Genomic DNA, 16,518 nt, shown 5'->3' with positions numbered 1-16,518 from the left:
GAGCCGTCCCGGAGAGCGCGACCCCCCTCCCTCCCCTCCCCTCCCCTCCCTCCTCTCACCACTTAGGAAATCAGGGGATCGGACCGTCCGCAAACACCAGATGGGGCTTTCAAGAAGCGCGATACTTTAATTTCCTCACACTGACAGAGATTCGCCGTCCGGTGCCGACTTTTTCTGAACTCTCGATATGGATCCGGGCTGATGCGTGGATTGTCTCGGACGTGGATTAGAATGCTGATGCCGAGCTCCTGAGCTTTCTGACTTCGCGCTCTGGAACAGGGAGCACATGGAAATGTTTGGGTTCTCCAAGATGCCAAAGCTGTCGGGGTGAGTGTCGACTTTTGACTCCATGGTGGAAGGTCATTCACCCAAACGCTGCAACGAGGAAACCGAAGGAATTCGCCGTTGCATGGAATTGCAGCATTGCCTTTTTTTCTGAAAGTTTTTGCACATTTCTGAACAAATTCCACGATTTGTTCAAGGTGATGGATGTGTGCATGCTCTAGTTTACAGCTGAACCGAATCTAAAGGGGGTCCTTCAAGCAGAAAAGTCTAGAAAGAACCCAAAATTCGGTTTGCTGCAAGGGAATTCTGTTTGATGCACGAACAAGGAAAGGTCCAATTGTGTGTAAGTGTGTGCGCGCATCGCCCCCTCCCACTCTATTGATATGTTGCTGAGTGACTGAGCAATCACCATATGGGGATCTGTACGGTATGGCTCATGCTGATAGATATGGAAGGCATCAACAAAAGCTCTGCGGATGTGGAAAATCAAAGGCGGGAATGCAATCACTCTGTCCACAAAGAGAGATTAGAAAAGACGGGGAGGGCGGGCGCTGGTTACTGAATAGGACGGGAACTGAAGGTAGCCTCCCATCGCCAGCAATGCTAGCACCTAGCGTAGCAAAAAGTTTTCTTCTCACAGTTTCGCCGATATGCCAAATTCTTCAGGTAACAAATAATATAACGGAAGCCTGAAGACAGAAGATTTCACCGTAACAATCCCCGCCTGCTCACACGCCAACTCTCTCCACATGATACACATGTACGTACATATGTGTTTGCTTGATCCTGGACTTGCAATCACTAAGCCCGCTAAACACAGCTCTGGGCAAATCTCTTAAACCTACACACGAGCATATACAATCGGTCCGAGGCTAGCATCTGGAGCAGAAGAAAGGAAGAGAGAGAGAGGAAAAAAAAAAAAATCATTTTAAATGGAACATCTGACCTCATGTTGGCTCGGTTATCGAGGAAATGCATGTTCCATGTGTCATCTGACATGTGCGAGAGGTGGCAAGTCAAATCGATACATTGGAAAGCCTCAGCAAAGAGCTTTTTTTTTATGCAGAACTTAAACTGTTCCGTTTCAATCAGTTCCCTTCACTTTCATCTGCTACTTCAATTCCTCAAGTCAAGCAGGAGTTTTTACCTTCAAGACGAGCCAACAGCGCTCCTCATGTTCAACCTGAATGCTCACCTTACACATTTGTCTCCATCCAGTGTCGACAGAGCCGTAAAATGTGCGACAAAGAATTAATGAAGACGTCGCGGTAACAGTCACCAAGAGAGTCTTTGGGAGTTAGCCGCGCTTTTTTTTTTTTTTTTTTTTTTTTTTTGCAAATACCCAGATGGCCTCTGTGTATCCATGAGCTGTCAGAATCCAGTTTTGGAGCCTTCTGTTTGCAGATGGCGTACAAGCCAATTTTGCCCCATAAACTTTAATGAGATGTTGTGGATCATTTATCATTCATTGGAAGACCCGGGGAGTAAAACAGGTGACAGGTGCTTTGTGACCCCCTCTGGCTGTTGTTTTAATTCTAACCGTGGAACAATGGAAGATTTGTCAGGCGCAGGTCGGAGCTTATTTCAGGAACTCGCCGTCTCTTTTCCGTCCCAGCCCCGGTGCATGCGTCCTGACAGCAAAGGCAGAACCTGTATCAGCGTTTGTAGTGTGGGAAAAATCTTGGCTTTAGCGTGTTGGCATTTGGCAGTGAAACTAGCCAGCAGTGCTTGTTTGTGTTCTGAATATCAGATTACAGCAATGCGTGCCAAATTGCCTTCTGCTTTGTGCCAATGCATGCTGCTACTTCAGAGGGCAAAGTTCCATTGTACCCAGAGCCATCTGACTAGTCATGGTGTCCTAATAGTTAATTCAAATATTCAAACCCAACATTATTTTCCATGTATAAGACATTTGGGAAAAAATGTCTCCTATCCTGGAGCCGCTGACAATACTTGGCATGCATGCTTCTCACAATGTAACTCCTTAATTGTTAACGATGTCTGAAGGATTACAGAACTCTCAGAACGGCAGATCTGTGTGACAATGGCCCCGAGACTCCCAGCAGGGTGGCTGATCGTCCGCTCACACACGACATTCACCAGCATGTCACAGGTTTGTGGCAACCGCCAGACGATGAAAGCGCAAAATTTTCTTGAGAAAAAAAAAAAAAAAGTGAGGGAGAAACACTCAGTCACTGCACATTTAGAACGATTCCAGAGCCATGCAATAGCAGTAAATAGATGCAAGTAGCATGCAACAGCTGCAAGCAGCAATCTGAAATGTTTTTTGGTAGAAATTTGCACAAATAAAAAAGCAAAATATATCCTGGGCTCAGTTACTGGTATAAATAACCATATTTGTTTCAAGGGTTCAATTTGGAATCACTTGTACTGATACTGGCTTCAACATTTCAACATAAGATTTATTGGTAGTCCTCTGATTTTATCAGTTCTCCGATCATTTCAAGATTTCCAGAACCAGAGGCAACAAAGCAGCCCCACTGCATGATGCTACCTCCACCGTGTTGTTGCGTTGGCGGCCTGTGAAAATTGTGCATTTCTTTCTCAAAGAGCTCTAAATTCATGTCATTCAAAGAGATTGCGCTTCCGGTTGGCATGCAATTGTGTGTGTGTGTGTGTGTGTGTGTGTGCTGGCTTGCGTTCCTGATTGGATGGAGCGTTGAGACTCCACGAGCAGGAGGTAAAATGCCACACTGCTGAGCTGAGCATGTCGGTGGAGGAAGCTATCAAACATGCTGGAGCTTTACAGCAAATACAAATAAAAACCCGATAACTGGCGCAAATGTGTGAACAGTCACTTTCAGCAATCGCCCTGCTGCACACAGTCCACACTGTTTTCTTCAGCCCCACTGAGCGCTGGCATTAGACATAAATCAGGAGGTGTTGTACCGAGCTGCACTTTCCTTATCCCGCCATTTCTTCACGTTCTGTCAGCAGGGAGGCAGCAACTTAAGGGCTTAAATATTTACTGTTGTTTTACTGGAGGGCTCAGTGCACAAAGGCAAGACAGCGCCTGTTGTTCTTTGCTACTAGTACACTGTCAACCAGACTTATTGGAACCAAATAGCAAATCAATGTTACAAATGAACTAAAAAAGTATGATTTTGGGTTAGAAAAACTCACATCTTCAATCGTTTTATTTTAGTTTCATGGCTACAGAATAGTAAAAGACCTACATTGTCAAAGTCACATGACAGGTGTTAAGATTCAAAGCTCTGTAGTACTGTTTGAATTTTGTCGATAGGCCAAGTAAAACCAGACTTATGCTGAATAATAAATGCCCATTTGTTCTCCGCACTCAGTGTGCAATTGGAGGAAACAAAATTCAGCAAAATATCAAGAACATCAGATATCAGAAACAACAGAGGAGAGGGGACAAACCCCAAACAAACAGGAAGTGAGTTTTCATTGATTTATTTGTGTTTGGGCTGATGGGTTGACGAGCGGTGTTCTGTGACGAGTTCTAAAAAAAAAACACCACCTGGCAATTTCCTCCTCAGCTGGAAATTTGTTTATGTACATTAATTGCTGATATTTGATGTTTAAATTTGCTTTTTTTTTCAGATGCCAAAATGAGTCATTATGCATGTTTGTAGTTCCCAAAGTAAAAGCAAAATCAAACTTTTTCCACCTCAGATTTGGTGTTTTTGTTGCGGTTTTAAATAGCGCGTCCATATATTAAGTCAACATGAATAAATGCGTGTAGAATCACGTAGGAGAGGCTTAGCTGAAATCAAAAGACACCAAGAAAAGGCAAGTTAAACCTTTTCTTTATGTGAAACACAAAGGTAAAGTAGTTGGAGACAGCCGTTTCAGCACAGGACTCTGGAGGGTTAATCGAAAAACATCAAGCGACGAGGCAAGCAATCCTCGCTCCGTTCCTCCGATTCGCACTCTCGGCCTGTAACCCCTTAAAGTTGCGCGATTTTTCTTGATTTGAGTCTGGATAATCCTCCTAAGGGATTTGGTCTGTGATCACTGCAGGAGAGGGTGGAGGCGGGTGGCAGGGTGAGCACACTGTTGGCTGTTTCATTGAGTATATAAAATCACATCACACACATCTCTGGCCCGGCCCTGGCTCACCTGTCTGCCTGCCTGCCTGCGCAGCGCCACATCCATCCACTTATCTGTCCCTGCTTGTAATTTAAAGCAGGCCGCTGGCTGCGTCGGAGGCGCCGCTGTTTCCACCACTGTTCGGTTCATTCTCCACCTGTAAATATTGCAGCATCTGTTTCTTTTGAATGCAAAACGCACAACCTGGTCTGACGCGTCTGCCCCCCTCCGGTGGTTTTTTTTTTCTTTTTTTTGATCGGAGATAGCAGCTCCGAAATGAAATGCTTTAATCAGTTTCGCATTTTTAGCAAGCGTCTCCTCCCCGGATTCGTTTCCTGGTGAAGACTAATATTCTGTTATGTTGTGATTACAGCAATTCACTTCCCACAATTCCACTCATCTCCCACATCAGATAGCACTGAAAGACGAGAGCGATGGCTCCCCCACTGACAGCGAGCCCAAAATTCAATCAATTATGCAAATCAGACAGCAAAAAAAAAAGACATGATGTTTTGTGTTTTTTAAGTTTTTCCTCTCTGTTCCGTTCTGAACTTCCTTCCCTCCAGAACAGGCACCATTTCGCCAGTAACGCTTTCATTCTCAGTTAAGCGGAGAGAAAATGCCAGCTGATCAGCGATGCAAAGAAAAAGTGACATTCTCTTTGACTTTTAGCACCGGGAGGGATTAAGTGGGGGGGGGGGGGGGGGGGGGGGGGGGGGGGGGGGGGGGGGGGGGGGCGGGGGGGGGAGCAGCACGTGTCCTGTAGACGTAATGGCAGAGTGACGTGCAGAATGTGTTCCTGTGTTAGCACTTTCATGTCTCTTGCATTCTGCATGAACGCTTCTTCTTTTTCTTTTGTTTCTTTAAACCATTCATCGCTTAATGAAGCATGAACGTATAAGCGTTTGTATGAATGGATAATCGCCGTGTTTCAGGCGTCTCGATTCTGAAGCGTCGCCGTTTCACGAAGACGACCTTTTCTTTTTCCCCGAGTGCCCGCCGTAACGGGGGACGCGTTGCTGTTTGGCCTTTGACTGAACCCATCAGAATCCCTGAAAACGAAAACGGTCAGAACACAAACAAAAGCTGGATTGGACACAATTGCATTTGATTCAACACAATATATGATTCAGAACCAGAACTACACCTTGCTTTGCTATGTTTGTGACTGGGATGGCAAACACTATCCCTGCAGCACGGCATATCGCTATATCTCTCTGTTATCCGGCAAAAATGAACTGTGCGGTGGACGTAATTCCATCTTTCGAAGATAAACTCATGCCAGTAACCACCCGGACCATGCAAAATGGAAATTAACTGCCTGAATAAATAGACAGAAGCATATAAAAGGGATAAAAGGCATTGCTATTGGATGGCAGAACAGGCAGCAGTAATGTGTATTGATGCCGTTTGAGTGTATTGGTAAAACCGCTACGATAAATGTGAGTATGGATTTGCTTTCGTTTACTCAGCGAAGCTGATTGTTGGCTTCAGTGAAAGGCTTTTTGGAGTAAAGTACGCATTTTTGTGTGTTCTAGCTTTTTGCACCACACACTGTGATCAGGCCCTGCTCAGAAATAGCCGTACAAGCAAGTATTCCTCTTAAAAACAAGGCTTCGTCTTCCGAAATGTTCCTCGCTCGCACGCTGCCAAGTGGAATAAGAGTGAATGAGGATGTTTCCTACTGTACAAGCCTCCGAGCGAGTGCACGCTCAATAATTGATCACCTCAGCTCTGTTTTACTACATATAGTGAGCAATTTTGCGGTTGTCGGCGAGAGAAAGTTAAAAATACCTTCATCTTCAGTGTTCTTTCTCTCACACGGAAATGAGAAACGAGCAGCGTTAAGTAAAGCAACCAAACTGGATAGAGATGAGCGAGATTCAGATGTTATTATGAAAAGTTTGAGTGGGTTCAACGGGGGAAAGAGGTTAGCACAAAATCAGCTAATGAAAGTCCCGGTGGGCCAGGTGAGAAAATGTCTTTGAATCTTTCTCAAAAGTAGAAAAACTGTTTTCTCCAATTTAAAGCAAAGTAACTAAACTAAAAGACACATTTTCACTGGAACAGTTTTCATGTAAACGCGGCCGGAGAGTACAGTATAGATACATTTCTTTACTTGTTGAATAATTGACGACGGAGACACACTGTGCTCGCTGGGACTAGTTGTACTTTGCTTGTACATCTGCTTTACTAAAGAGGCTAGTGGAGCGATTAGTTCTGCTCCAAATACCATCACACAATACTTAAGTGCCAAACGTCCTGTACGCCGCACCCCGGTACACTGGCTCCAGCTTTCAAGCCTGACGTGAATGCACTGGATGTGTGTGCGTAAACATGTGGCGGAGCCCTCCTAAGCCCGTTTCCCCCACTGGCTGAGCACGGCTATTACTTCCTCTAATTGGGCTGAAATGAATTGACTAATTCAATTTGAAGTAAACTGAAGAGCCGAGCGGCTCTTGAGCCCGCGTGCCCGTCGGACCGCAGCACGCCGAGCCCGGCTGGAAATGAATTAGAGCCACTGCACTGCTGCATTTTCTTTCTTTTTTTTTTTTTTTTTATAAGCTATTAAAAAACCGGGAAAATTCAGATGGAAAAACTCTTGACATATGAAAAATGGAATGCACAGAAATCACTCCAAGCCAATCGATTAAAATCTGTTTCACCATTTTCGCACGAACAAATATTGAACATGACTCCAGCCTGATGATCTTTTTAGAAGTATTGAATGTCTGCATTTAAGTTTTTAGTCAAGGTTTTAAGGTTCTGCTTCTAGAACATGTAAATATGGGTTCTGAAAATACCCAATACTCTTTATTATTGAAGAACCTAAGTTCATCTCACCAAATTCCTATAATCACAGTTTGGTTTATGAGTGAGGACGTTGCAAGTTTGACTTAAACCAAGTGAATTTCTCATCTCATTAGAATAGTTCCACGCCTGGAGGATGAACTTTACTGACAGGATTGTTTTTTGTCATTTTTTTCCCATTTTTGTCCCAGTTTTGGCCCGTGGGCCACGCGTTTTGCGTCCTTGCTCTGTCGAGTTTTCACGCTGTGGGGCCGGTCTAAATCAGGTGTGTGCTGTTTCCCAGGATTACGATGTCCTCTTGATTTTTGACAGAAAATTATGACAACGAGACGCGTTGAAGATTTAATTTTGGAATTGAATTTGATGTTTTGACTCACCAAACACTTCAAATTAAAAGCATTTAACTATCCTGAGTGGTGGGGTCTGCATGTGGCGCTTTAACCTCATAATATTGGTTTCATGAAGCTTTGGGAAAATGACATGGAAATAAACATTTTTAATCACATTTTTTACTTTTAGTTGCCAATGGCCACCAAACAAAAATTAGTTCACAAAAAACATTAAAATAAAGGATAAAATTTTTGAAATGACTGAAACTGTTCTAAATTATATATATTAAAAAAACATTCTTAAAAAAGAAGTAAACTGCTTGAAATTAAAAAAAAAGGATCCATTAGGATAAAAAGAAATGTTGAAATTGGCAAAACAATTCAAATTGTAAATACATAAAATAATAAATTAGCTGAAATTAAAGCTAAATGACCGAACAGGATTTTTTTTTTTAAGTCAGGCATAATGACTAAACAGCTAAAAAGAATTTCTACCATTACACTCAATCTGAAGGTGTTTTGTAGCTCCAGATGAATTTTATTTATGAAATCATCTAAAAGTGAGCGATCTGATCACTGGATCGGTCACAGCAGGGCTCTTCTCTGTCACTCTTCACATTCTGATGGTTTTTGTCTGAAGCATGTTCTTCATTTCCTCCCCCCCCCCCCCCCCCCCCCCCCCCCGAAAATGCTCTCAAAGAGATTTTTCATTCCGACATTACAATTCAAGAAGCACGACGCGCCCATAAGTGTTTCTCATTCATCCCCGGCCCGTCACCGTTCTCCCGTGTAATCTCATTTGGGGAGCGTTTAGCGACGCTTGTTCCCTGCGTGGTATTTTTAGCCTCTCGGAGTCACGCCCCGGCCTCGGGTGCAGATGTACTCCTCCTCCAACCTTTTCCAGGGATGCAGATTGAGAATATCGGGGAGAGATGGCATCTGTTATCGGCCGTGACTCCTCACCAGCGTCATCTTTGATCTCTCTGAGCTACGAGCCGATTAATAAATCTTGAACATATCAAGAGGTTGCAAACACGGAAACTCTGGAGGGAAATAACAAAGCAAACATACATATACATGCTTTTAGATGCCCTTATGTGTCGTTATTTATGCGAACTCAAAACGGTTAAACAAAGCAATTCAGTCACATAAACTGTATTCATGTGCATAAGACAGTTTTCTACAATTAATTGCATTGTATTCTGTAATTAATTGCTCTTTTTTTGGTGATTTAGCACTTTTTCTCCAATTAATTGCATTATTTTGTGCAAATAATCACTCATTTCAATGCTATTATTAGCTTTTTGTGTGGTTGCTTTATTTCCTCCTGTTATTTGCATTACCTTTTTAACTTTCGCTTATTTTTCTGCAATTAATCAATGGCATTTTTCTGCATTATATCACATTTTATTCTGTAATCAATTTTCATTTAATCGCATTTCATCACAATGACTCTGTGATTTGTGATTGATCCCAATTCATTGCAGTTATTTCCAATCAATCACGTCGATTTCTGCAATCGGTGCATGATTTCCTGCAGCAAGCCTTGACGAAACAACACGATATTCTGATTTTAATCCTGATAAAATGATTACAAATCAAGCCACTAATGACAATTAACTTCCTGCAAAATAATCCTGATTGATTGCATGATTGAAAGCGCGGCGCGCTCTCATATTTGGGTCATAATTCCACTTTCACATTGAAATTGACCCGCTTAATCTCAGGTGGTAAATTAGCATTACGTTAATCCCAACGCCGTCCCATTCAACAACCCGCCTCTGGCAAGTGATTCCACATGAAATATCAGATTAATCCCCACAATAAATGTGATAAAGGAGTGTATAAATCCTTGTGACTCAGTTGAATCTGTTTCTTTGGCCGTTTTGTTCAAACACATGAAGGTATTGATCCCGCAGCAGTGTAAACACCATCCAGCCGATTGTCTTTCTAAAAGCATAATTTGGAAGTCGCCTCTTCCGCCCGTCTGCCGGGCTTCGTGTGGCATTTGCACGGGATCGATGCGGCGTTGTGTCGCGGCCCGGAGAGAGATCCTCGACTGCGCAGTGAAAGGTTGAAGAGCTCCGCTGGAGAGCGTGACGAGCAACAGATGCAGCAGAGAAAGGGAATATTTATACTCCATCCTGATACAACCAAAGACCTTTTTCGATTCGTTTAGTCACATCTTTCTTGCTTTTTCTGTTTTTTGGGAGTCGACAGTGGTATTCCTCTCTCTCTCTGAGTTCATACATCATTAAGCAGCCTTAAGACAAACCCATGATGAATATTACTCAATCATTCGGCTCTTATCTGTTTCTTTCCAATTGATATGGGTCATTTCTTTGTGGTTTCATTAAGGAGAGCTTACACTGTCCGAACGTGTGAAATCACCCGTATCAGCCTGCTTAAAGACCGGAGCTGATGCATCATGTCGGGCGGCGCTTCGAGCTGAACAAGCATGACCTCCGATTGCATTGTGATATTGATCGATCTCCACCACACTCCTGTCAGTCAGCGTTTGACTCGCTCCCAAAGGGCGCCCGCCACCCTCTGATCCACACGGCAGGAGCCTCGTCTATATGTAAACACTCTTGGTCAAATATCAGCTGAAATCCGAGTGAAAGAAGGCAAATGATTACTTTAGATGCATCTGTGACAGTATAGATATATCGATCTGGCTCATAAGGTAAGAGTGCATGTTTTATGGGTTATTCAATACGGAGGAGTCCCAGGTGAACCTCCATCCACTTTTTATGGACCTCCAGAAAGTCACCCATACTTACAATATTGATCTGTTGACATTAAAGAGACACTGTGTAAAATTAGAATAATACCTCTTTTGTCCAGAGATGGCAGCGTTGAGACACTTGGTTTCAGTGCTTTGGTAGTTGTGCATGATCTTTTCTCTTCTTTAAGTGACTCGATGCACCATCTTGTGGTGCAAACTTGGACTGAAAGCTTAAACAGGTTGGAAAATGTCATTGCATTATATTTATAGTTGTATTGATTGTTGACATTGGGGCTATAACTTGAGATAAATACACGTCTGTATTCGTGCAGAGCATGAAAGCAGAGAGCGGTTATTTTAGTTGACCTCAGCTGACTCTAACGTGCAGCTTTCGTTTTCTGTCATCTAGTTTTTACACACTGCCTGCTACACCTGCTAACCAAAACTCTCCCGCTTTTGCAGAAATGTGATATTTGCTTGTTTCCAAGCTGCTAAATGCCATTTGAGGACAGCCACTGGGCATACTTCACTCTGTGTGTGTGTGTGTGTGTGTGTGTGTGTGTGTTGTGCTGTGTCCAACGCCACAAAGCCTGCAGCGGAAACCAGTGATGAAAATCGAGATGAGTGAGCGTCTGAGGCTCCGTTGTTAGTTGGAGGTGATTGATGCCGCTGACTGTGTAGATATTGACATAACCCCGACATGCTTGTGCACATGCGCTGGCATTGTGCTCATTGACATGGACGCGAGCGCCGGCACTCTGCACACCGCCACGCGATAAGCAGGGAGCTGTCCGCGGTGCTGAAGTCAGCCGAGAGCCCTTCGTCTCCCCGGATGTCTTCGTGAGAGAGCCTGTTCTAAACGAGCCTATCACCGCACACTGTTGGCATGTTTCAGTGAGGAGGGCTCATCTCGGAGGGTGGGGGGGCAACCCCCACCCCCACCCCACTAACAACCACTAGGACACTCTGGCTTTTATTAGGAGAACAGGAAAGGAGATGTCTTTTTATTACATGCAATGCAGCACGAGAAATGCAATCATAAAACTGCACAACAGGCTTGAGTCACTGTCTCTGCGAAACAAATAACGTGGTTGAAACCTTAAAAAAAAAAAATAAATAAAGTATTAGTTTGAGTTATTGATTCTGCATCAAACTGTTTGTGACGGCTGTGGATGGTTTTAGAGTAATATTTCAGGTTGTTTTGTTTCGGCTCACTCGCCGCTGTTCTTATCGTGGAGCAACTGACCAATCGGCGACGGTGACAAACCACAAAATATACCCAGAAACAATAGTGGTGGAGAAACGGTAAACAATGGGGACACGCTTTGGGACCAGTCGGGTAGATTTAAAGTCCCCCCAGAGTTCAAGGTTGTTCGTCACATTGTTTTGTTTTGTTTTTTCTCACCAGGTATTAATTGCATTAGCATATTTGAGCCAGTGTGTGAAACATGATTCATAGACGTTATTATCATTTTATTCACGGTTTGCTAAACAGTGACTTCTGAACAGAAGATCCATGCTCAGTTATCAATCAGCCCGTCTATCCATTGGTCCGGCAGACGACGACAAAATAACAGATCGACGATCCGATCCGCACCGAACACTTCTTCTCAAAAATTAAAAAAGACACTTCTAGAATCAGCTTGAATCCATATCCGTGAACTTGGTGCCGCTGTGGATAAGCGACATCTGTGTAGTTTCAGTTTTGAGTCAGTCCACATATATATCTGTGACTGATACTCACTCGATCACGGTGCTGCTGGGAGAGGAGAATCGAGACCACTTGGCTGTAACCTTTGAGGGCACTCCTGGAAAGATTCGGAAATGAAAGAAAATTGAACCCCGGGGTGTTATTAGGACATTTGAGGACTCGGTTCACTTCTTGCTCCTCAGAATTTTTAAAATAAGTGCAGGTCCCCATTCATTCACATCATTTATACTTAATGAAACAAGTTACTGCGAGTAAAACTGAACACAATGGTGCATGTTTCACAACTGCGGCATTCTTCTTCTACTTCTAAAATTCGGTCCTCTACACCCAGTTTTCTGTTGCATCAGGGAGGCTTTACCGTCTTGGTTGCACCTGCTTCTCCTTCTGTAATCATGCGTGAAGTGGGCCACCTTGCGTTATCTCAGCCTGCCTTCTCTCTTTTTGCAATATAAATGCTTGGATTTTGAGTAACGCCGAGAAGGATCCATTTTCTGCGAAACGTTATCACCAAATGAGACGATTACCTGCATCCAGCGTGTGAAGGACAACAAAATCTTCACTCTCTCAGAGCTGTGGTTGCGTAATCACATCCTGAAACTTTGTGAAGTATCCAGACCTTTTCGTCTCACGTGCGTTGAGGAAGCATGCACGCTCTCTGCGAGATGTTAAGACGAGGTTTGCGGGACGGGGCGTTACGTAAAACATCTTGGCGCGCGTCCGTACGGGTGTACACGCCCGCGAGGCCCAGAGAGCCAAAGCTTGTCGTCTTCAGATCGCGAAGCTATAAGGAGCGAAAGTACTCCCGAGCCAACTTTTACCACCCATGTTTCATTTATGAACGACAGGGAGGAAGCCAGCAAATGGAACAGGGGAGTAGATGGAGTCGGGGGGGGGCTGTGCAGCGGGAAGGTCAGCCGATGGCGAGAGCCGCTCGCTCAGAGATACGATTGTGTGAAGGTGGTGCAATAATGAGCATAATGAAGAGCACCGAGAGGGAAGAAGCTCTATTAGGAAGCCAATTAAGAAATTTCAAGTGACATGTTAGACTGCAAGATTGGATGATCCCGGTTCTTGCTGGAAGCAGCACAAATTCTATTAGATCAGATAAGATGTTAATCTAATTTCAATCACATTTCCTCTGATAAGACGGATATCTTCTATACTGAACTACTGCACTGCTTCCCAATCAAAGACTTTGAAGCATTTAAGCCAAAGCACGAGAGAATGTATTGATGTTTTCAGGAAAACTGAATCAGGATGCATATTTTGTGTTTTTCCTGAAAGTTCCAACATCAATCATTCAAAAAAAAAAAAGAAAAACTTAAAAAAAAAAAAAAAATCAAACCAATATCTGAAGAGACTATTTTTTGCAGAATCCCTACTGTTCAATTCTGTTACTATGTTCACTTTTATTAGAATTCCTTCAGAGAACATCTGATGACCTTACCTGAATGTATTTACCTTTAATTTATAGTTTCGGAACTTCATTAAATTGGAACTTTTCCTCATATCTATCATCCGGTTGAAATCCCAGCAGCAAGCACGATGCACGTCGCACCCAAAGACGATATTAGACCCAGAAGAATCAGGCTGTGAGCCGGTTTCCCAGCCAGTGCTGGACTGAAGTCCCTCCATTCAGGACGGAAAGACGGTCGTCGACACTCTGTAGGACTTTCTAACCAGAGCTCGAGTGACTTGAATGGAAATTTCACAGGTTTTACATGTCTATGGAATAAAAAAATAACACTCTTATTGGAATAAACGCACTTCGGAGCACTTAAGTCATTATATTAGTCCATAAAGGAAAGGAATTTTCTATTTAATGCCGACTCAGCGCACGTGTTGAGGTGGGGCCACTGAGGAGGAAGCGACCCACACCCCCCATTTACATTTTCTGTTTATATTTCCACTTAACCTGCTCGTCCTTGCATTGAGGAAAGCTTTTGTGGCATCGAGGGCACTCACCAGCCGAGCCTGTAAAAAGGCTTGAATATAAGCCATACAATTCTACCGGGTCTTAAATTACCCCAGTTGTTCCCTAGAGTGTAAAGTGGTGAAAATTGGCAGGGTGACTGGAGCTTGGGGGAGGGGAGAGATGGCTTTTACTCCACTTGCTGCATTACGCATTGTCATAATGTAGGCTAAAACGTCTTGAGAGGTTCTCCGGATCTTTTGTGGAGGATCATCCGATCCGGATAAAGATCTTCAGGGGGTTTTATGCTTTGTAATATTTCCCGCTCTGTGTGCGTGTGTGTGTGCGCACGCTATTCAACGAAGGTCAAATAAAGTGTTTCCATTCCTCGTAGCCGGCAAAGAAACAGCCGCTCAAATGATCTCGCTCTCTGAAACATGTCTGCCAATTCACATTCTGAACTGAAAATGCATTTAAGTGTGACTCAGACCCTTTGAAAGAGGAAGATGATGATGTTAAGGTACCGTATGAAAGTGGATTTGCTCATCAGGTCAAATTCGAAACGAGGAGAAATTGGGTTCTTCTGAGGATTCCGGTCGTCTCGGTCGCTCGTGGCTCCGTGACGTTGAGCCCAGCGCTCTGCGGGAGCCGTGCCATCTGTTGAGGGACGCCTTGTTCTTTTCGGCGCGAGCCGAGTCCTTTCTTCTGCTGCGAAGCTTGCAGAATGAATTTAGGATTGGGTCGTCATTCCTGGCACGGAATCCGAACCTCTCAAGTGTCTAAAAGCTTCCAAGGTGGAGCAATAGCTTAATGGCAATAACAGGAAAAAGTTCGACATTCGCTGCTCGCCGTGTGAAAATGAGAAGCGACCGACTTTCTTGGAGTTCTTGGATTCTTGAATCACCGGTGTGCAAACATGTCAAGCTTGAATATTCTTCCGTTTCATGAGAATATTTTCTGCACCGAAAGTTAAAGCGACACAGTTTGCAGGGAATGTGGAAGGAAAGGAGGATCATGCAAACTGTACAACGATATATCCCAAACCAAACTCAAGCTGGAGATATTCTTGTTGTGAACACATATAGCATTTGACATTTGAGGTAGACGAGCATTTACCACAAGTAAAAAAACACTCCTCGTATGTACTGACCTCTGAAAAAAAGCTCGAGTCGTCCCGAAACCTTTATCCAGGTCCTGTTGGGCTGCAGCACTCTCTATGAATGCCACAATAATCATATTTACTGATGGAAAAAAGAGGGGATTATAATCTACTCTGATGGGCTATTACATGCTAGATATACAAGTGTACGTGGTATTATAGATACAACCCCGACTGAACCCTGTAATGGATTACTTTGGTCGGACAGGAGCAACCCAGATCAGAGCTGCAGTCCGGGAGAAACGGGACATTCAGTCGCGGTTCACCCGGATCCGTGCGTTCTTGCTGACTGGACCATGTGGCTGGAGCAGGGAGGGCCTGTGCCAGCTGGCTCCGCTCGCATTCTCCGGAGATTCGACATATGATGCAGCAGAAAGAAAAAAAAAAGCAACCGGACTAAACCTCGGCGACCACGAGGTCCGCCGTGAGTCGTGTGCTGCCTGACGCCATGATGTTGGGGTTAGATACCTCAGCTTTGCTCAATCTGCCATTTTTTTTAAAGAAGGCAATAAAAAAAATTACCAAAAAAAAAAAAATAGAGATTGATGCCTGTAATGACAGTCTGAAAATATCCACTCTTGACAAATCAGAACTATTTAAACACCAAGAAATAGAAAGTAATGTCTTAGGAAGGATGGATGTATAAGACTGTTAGTGTAACTAGGATTACATGATATTAGCTGGACATCTTCCTGTCGATTTTGTTTCATCTTTAACACATTTTTTGTTGATTTAACAGCAATTTTCTGTCATAATAAAAGTCATGTCACTTTGAATTTGCCGAACATGAATAGATAACGCCCTAGAAATTAAGTTTTCACTGTAAATTGAGCGTGTCGACATTGAAACAACAATGAATTTGCAACGCATTGCATGGCTGTCGTCCCAGTTGTTTATTGACATATAGTTTTATCCTCCAATCAATCCTTTTTTTTTTTTTACGTTAAATTACGCATATTTTTAACAATGTTCACCTTCATCCAAATCCAGCACAGCAATTTGAGGTTCAAGATCACTGTGGCATGTGGACGGACTGGCGATCAAACCGGCATGGATCGATTGTTTGTTTAAAGAAACACCCACTTTTCAAAGTCAATGCACTGTTTTCTTTTCTTTTTTCTTTTCTTTTTTTTTTCCAATCTAAGAATAAAACACCCAGCTGCCTCTCGTGGATGCATATTGGATTTCTGATCCATCGGGGAGGGAGGAGGAGGGGGGGGGGTTACGCACGCTTGAGACCCGTTGCAGAGCACCACGTGTCTCAGCGGTGAAGTTTGAATCGGACGGAAACTCTGCAGCGCGGCTCACCCGCAAGGCAGCTTTCAAGATGTCTGCACTTTCTGGAGTGATCTGCTGCAGCTCGTGAGTTTCTGCAGGCAGACTTTTTTTTTTCAGCTTGTAATCTTTCGCATTTATTAGAGAACACACTGAAGGAAGAAGCCCGGGGAGACACCCGGCGCCGCGTGCAGGTTATCTTTTTCAGCTCGCCGCTGCAAAAATTCCACCCGC

General features: G+C 43.7%; 1 protein-coding gene across 1 annotated transcript in view; it reads left to right on the top strand.

Annotated features, from left to right (window-relative positions):
- The first annotated feature begins 245 nt into the window (after positions 1-245).
- The window catches only part of LOC115383967 (FERM and PDZ domain-containing protein 4-like), a 36,897-nt gene continuing 20,624 nt past the window's right edge, over positions 246-16,518 (top strand). Inside the window, exon 1 of the mRNA XM_030086201.1 lies at positions 246-327. Within this exon, the coding sequence (XP_029942061.1) occupies positions 287-327 (41 nt within the window). The 5' untranslated portion in view covers positions 246-286. The remainder of the gene's footprint in view (positions 328-16,518) is intronic.

The sequence above is a fragment of the Salarias fasciatus genome (genome assembly GCF_902148845.1).
Source record: "Salarias fasciatus chromosome 23 unlocalized genomic scaffold, fSalaFa1.1 super_scaffold_20, whole genome shotgun sequence".
In the NCBI taxonomy this organism is placed as follows: Eukaryota; Metazoa; Chordata; class Actinopteri; order Blenniiformes; family Blenniidae; genus Salarias; species Salarias fasciatus.
This window is presented reverse-complemented; position numbering and strand designations above follow the sequence as displayed.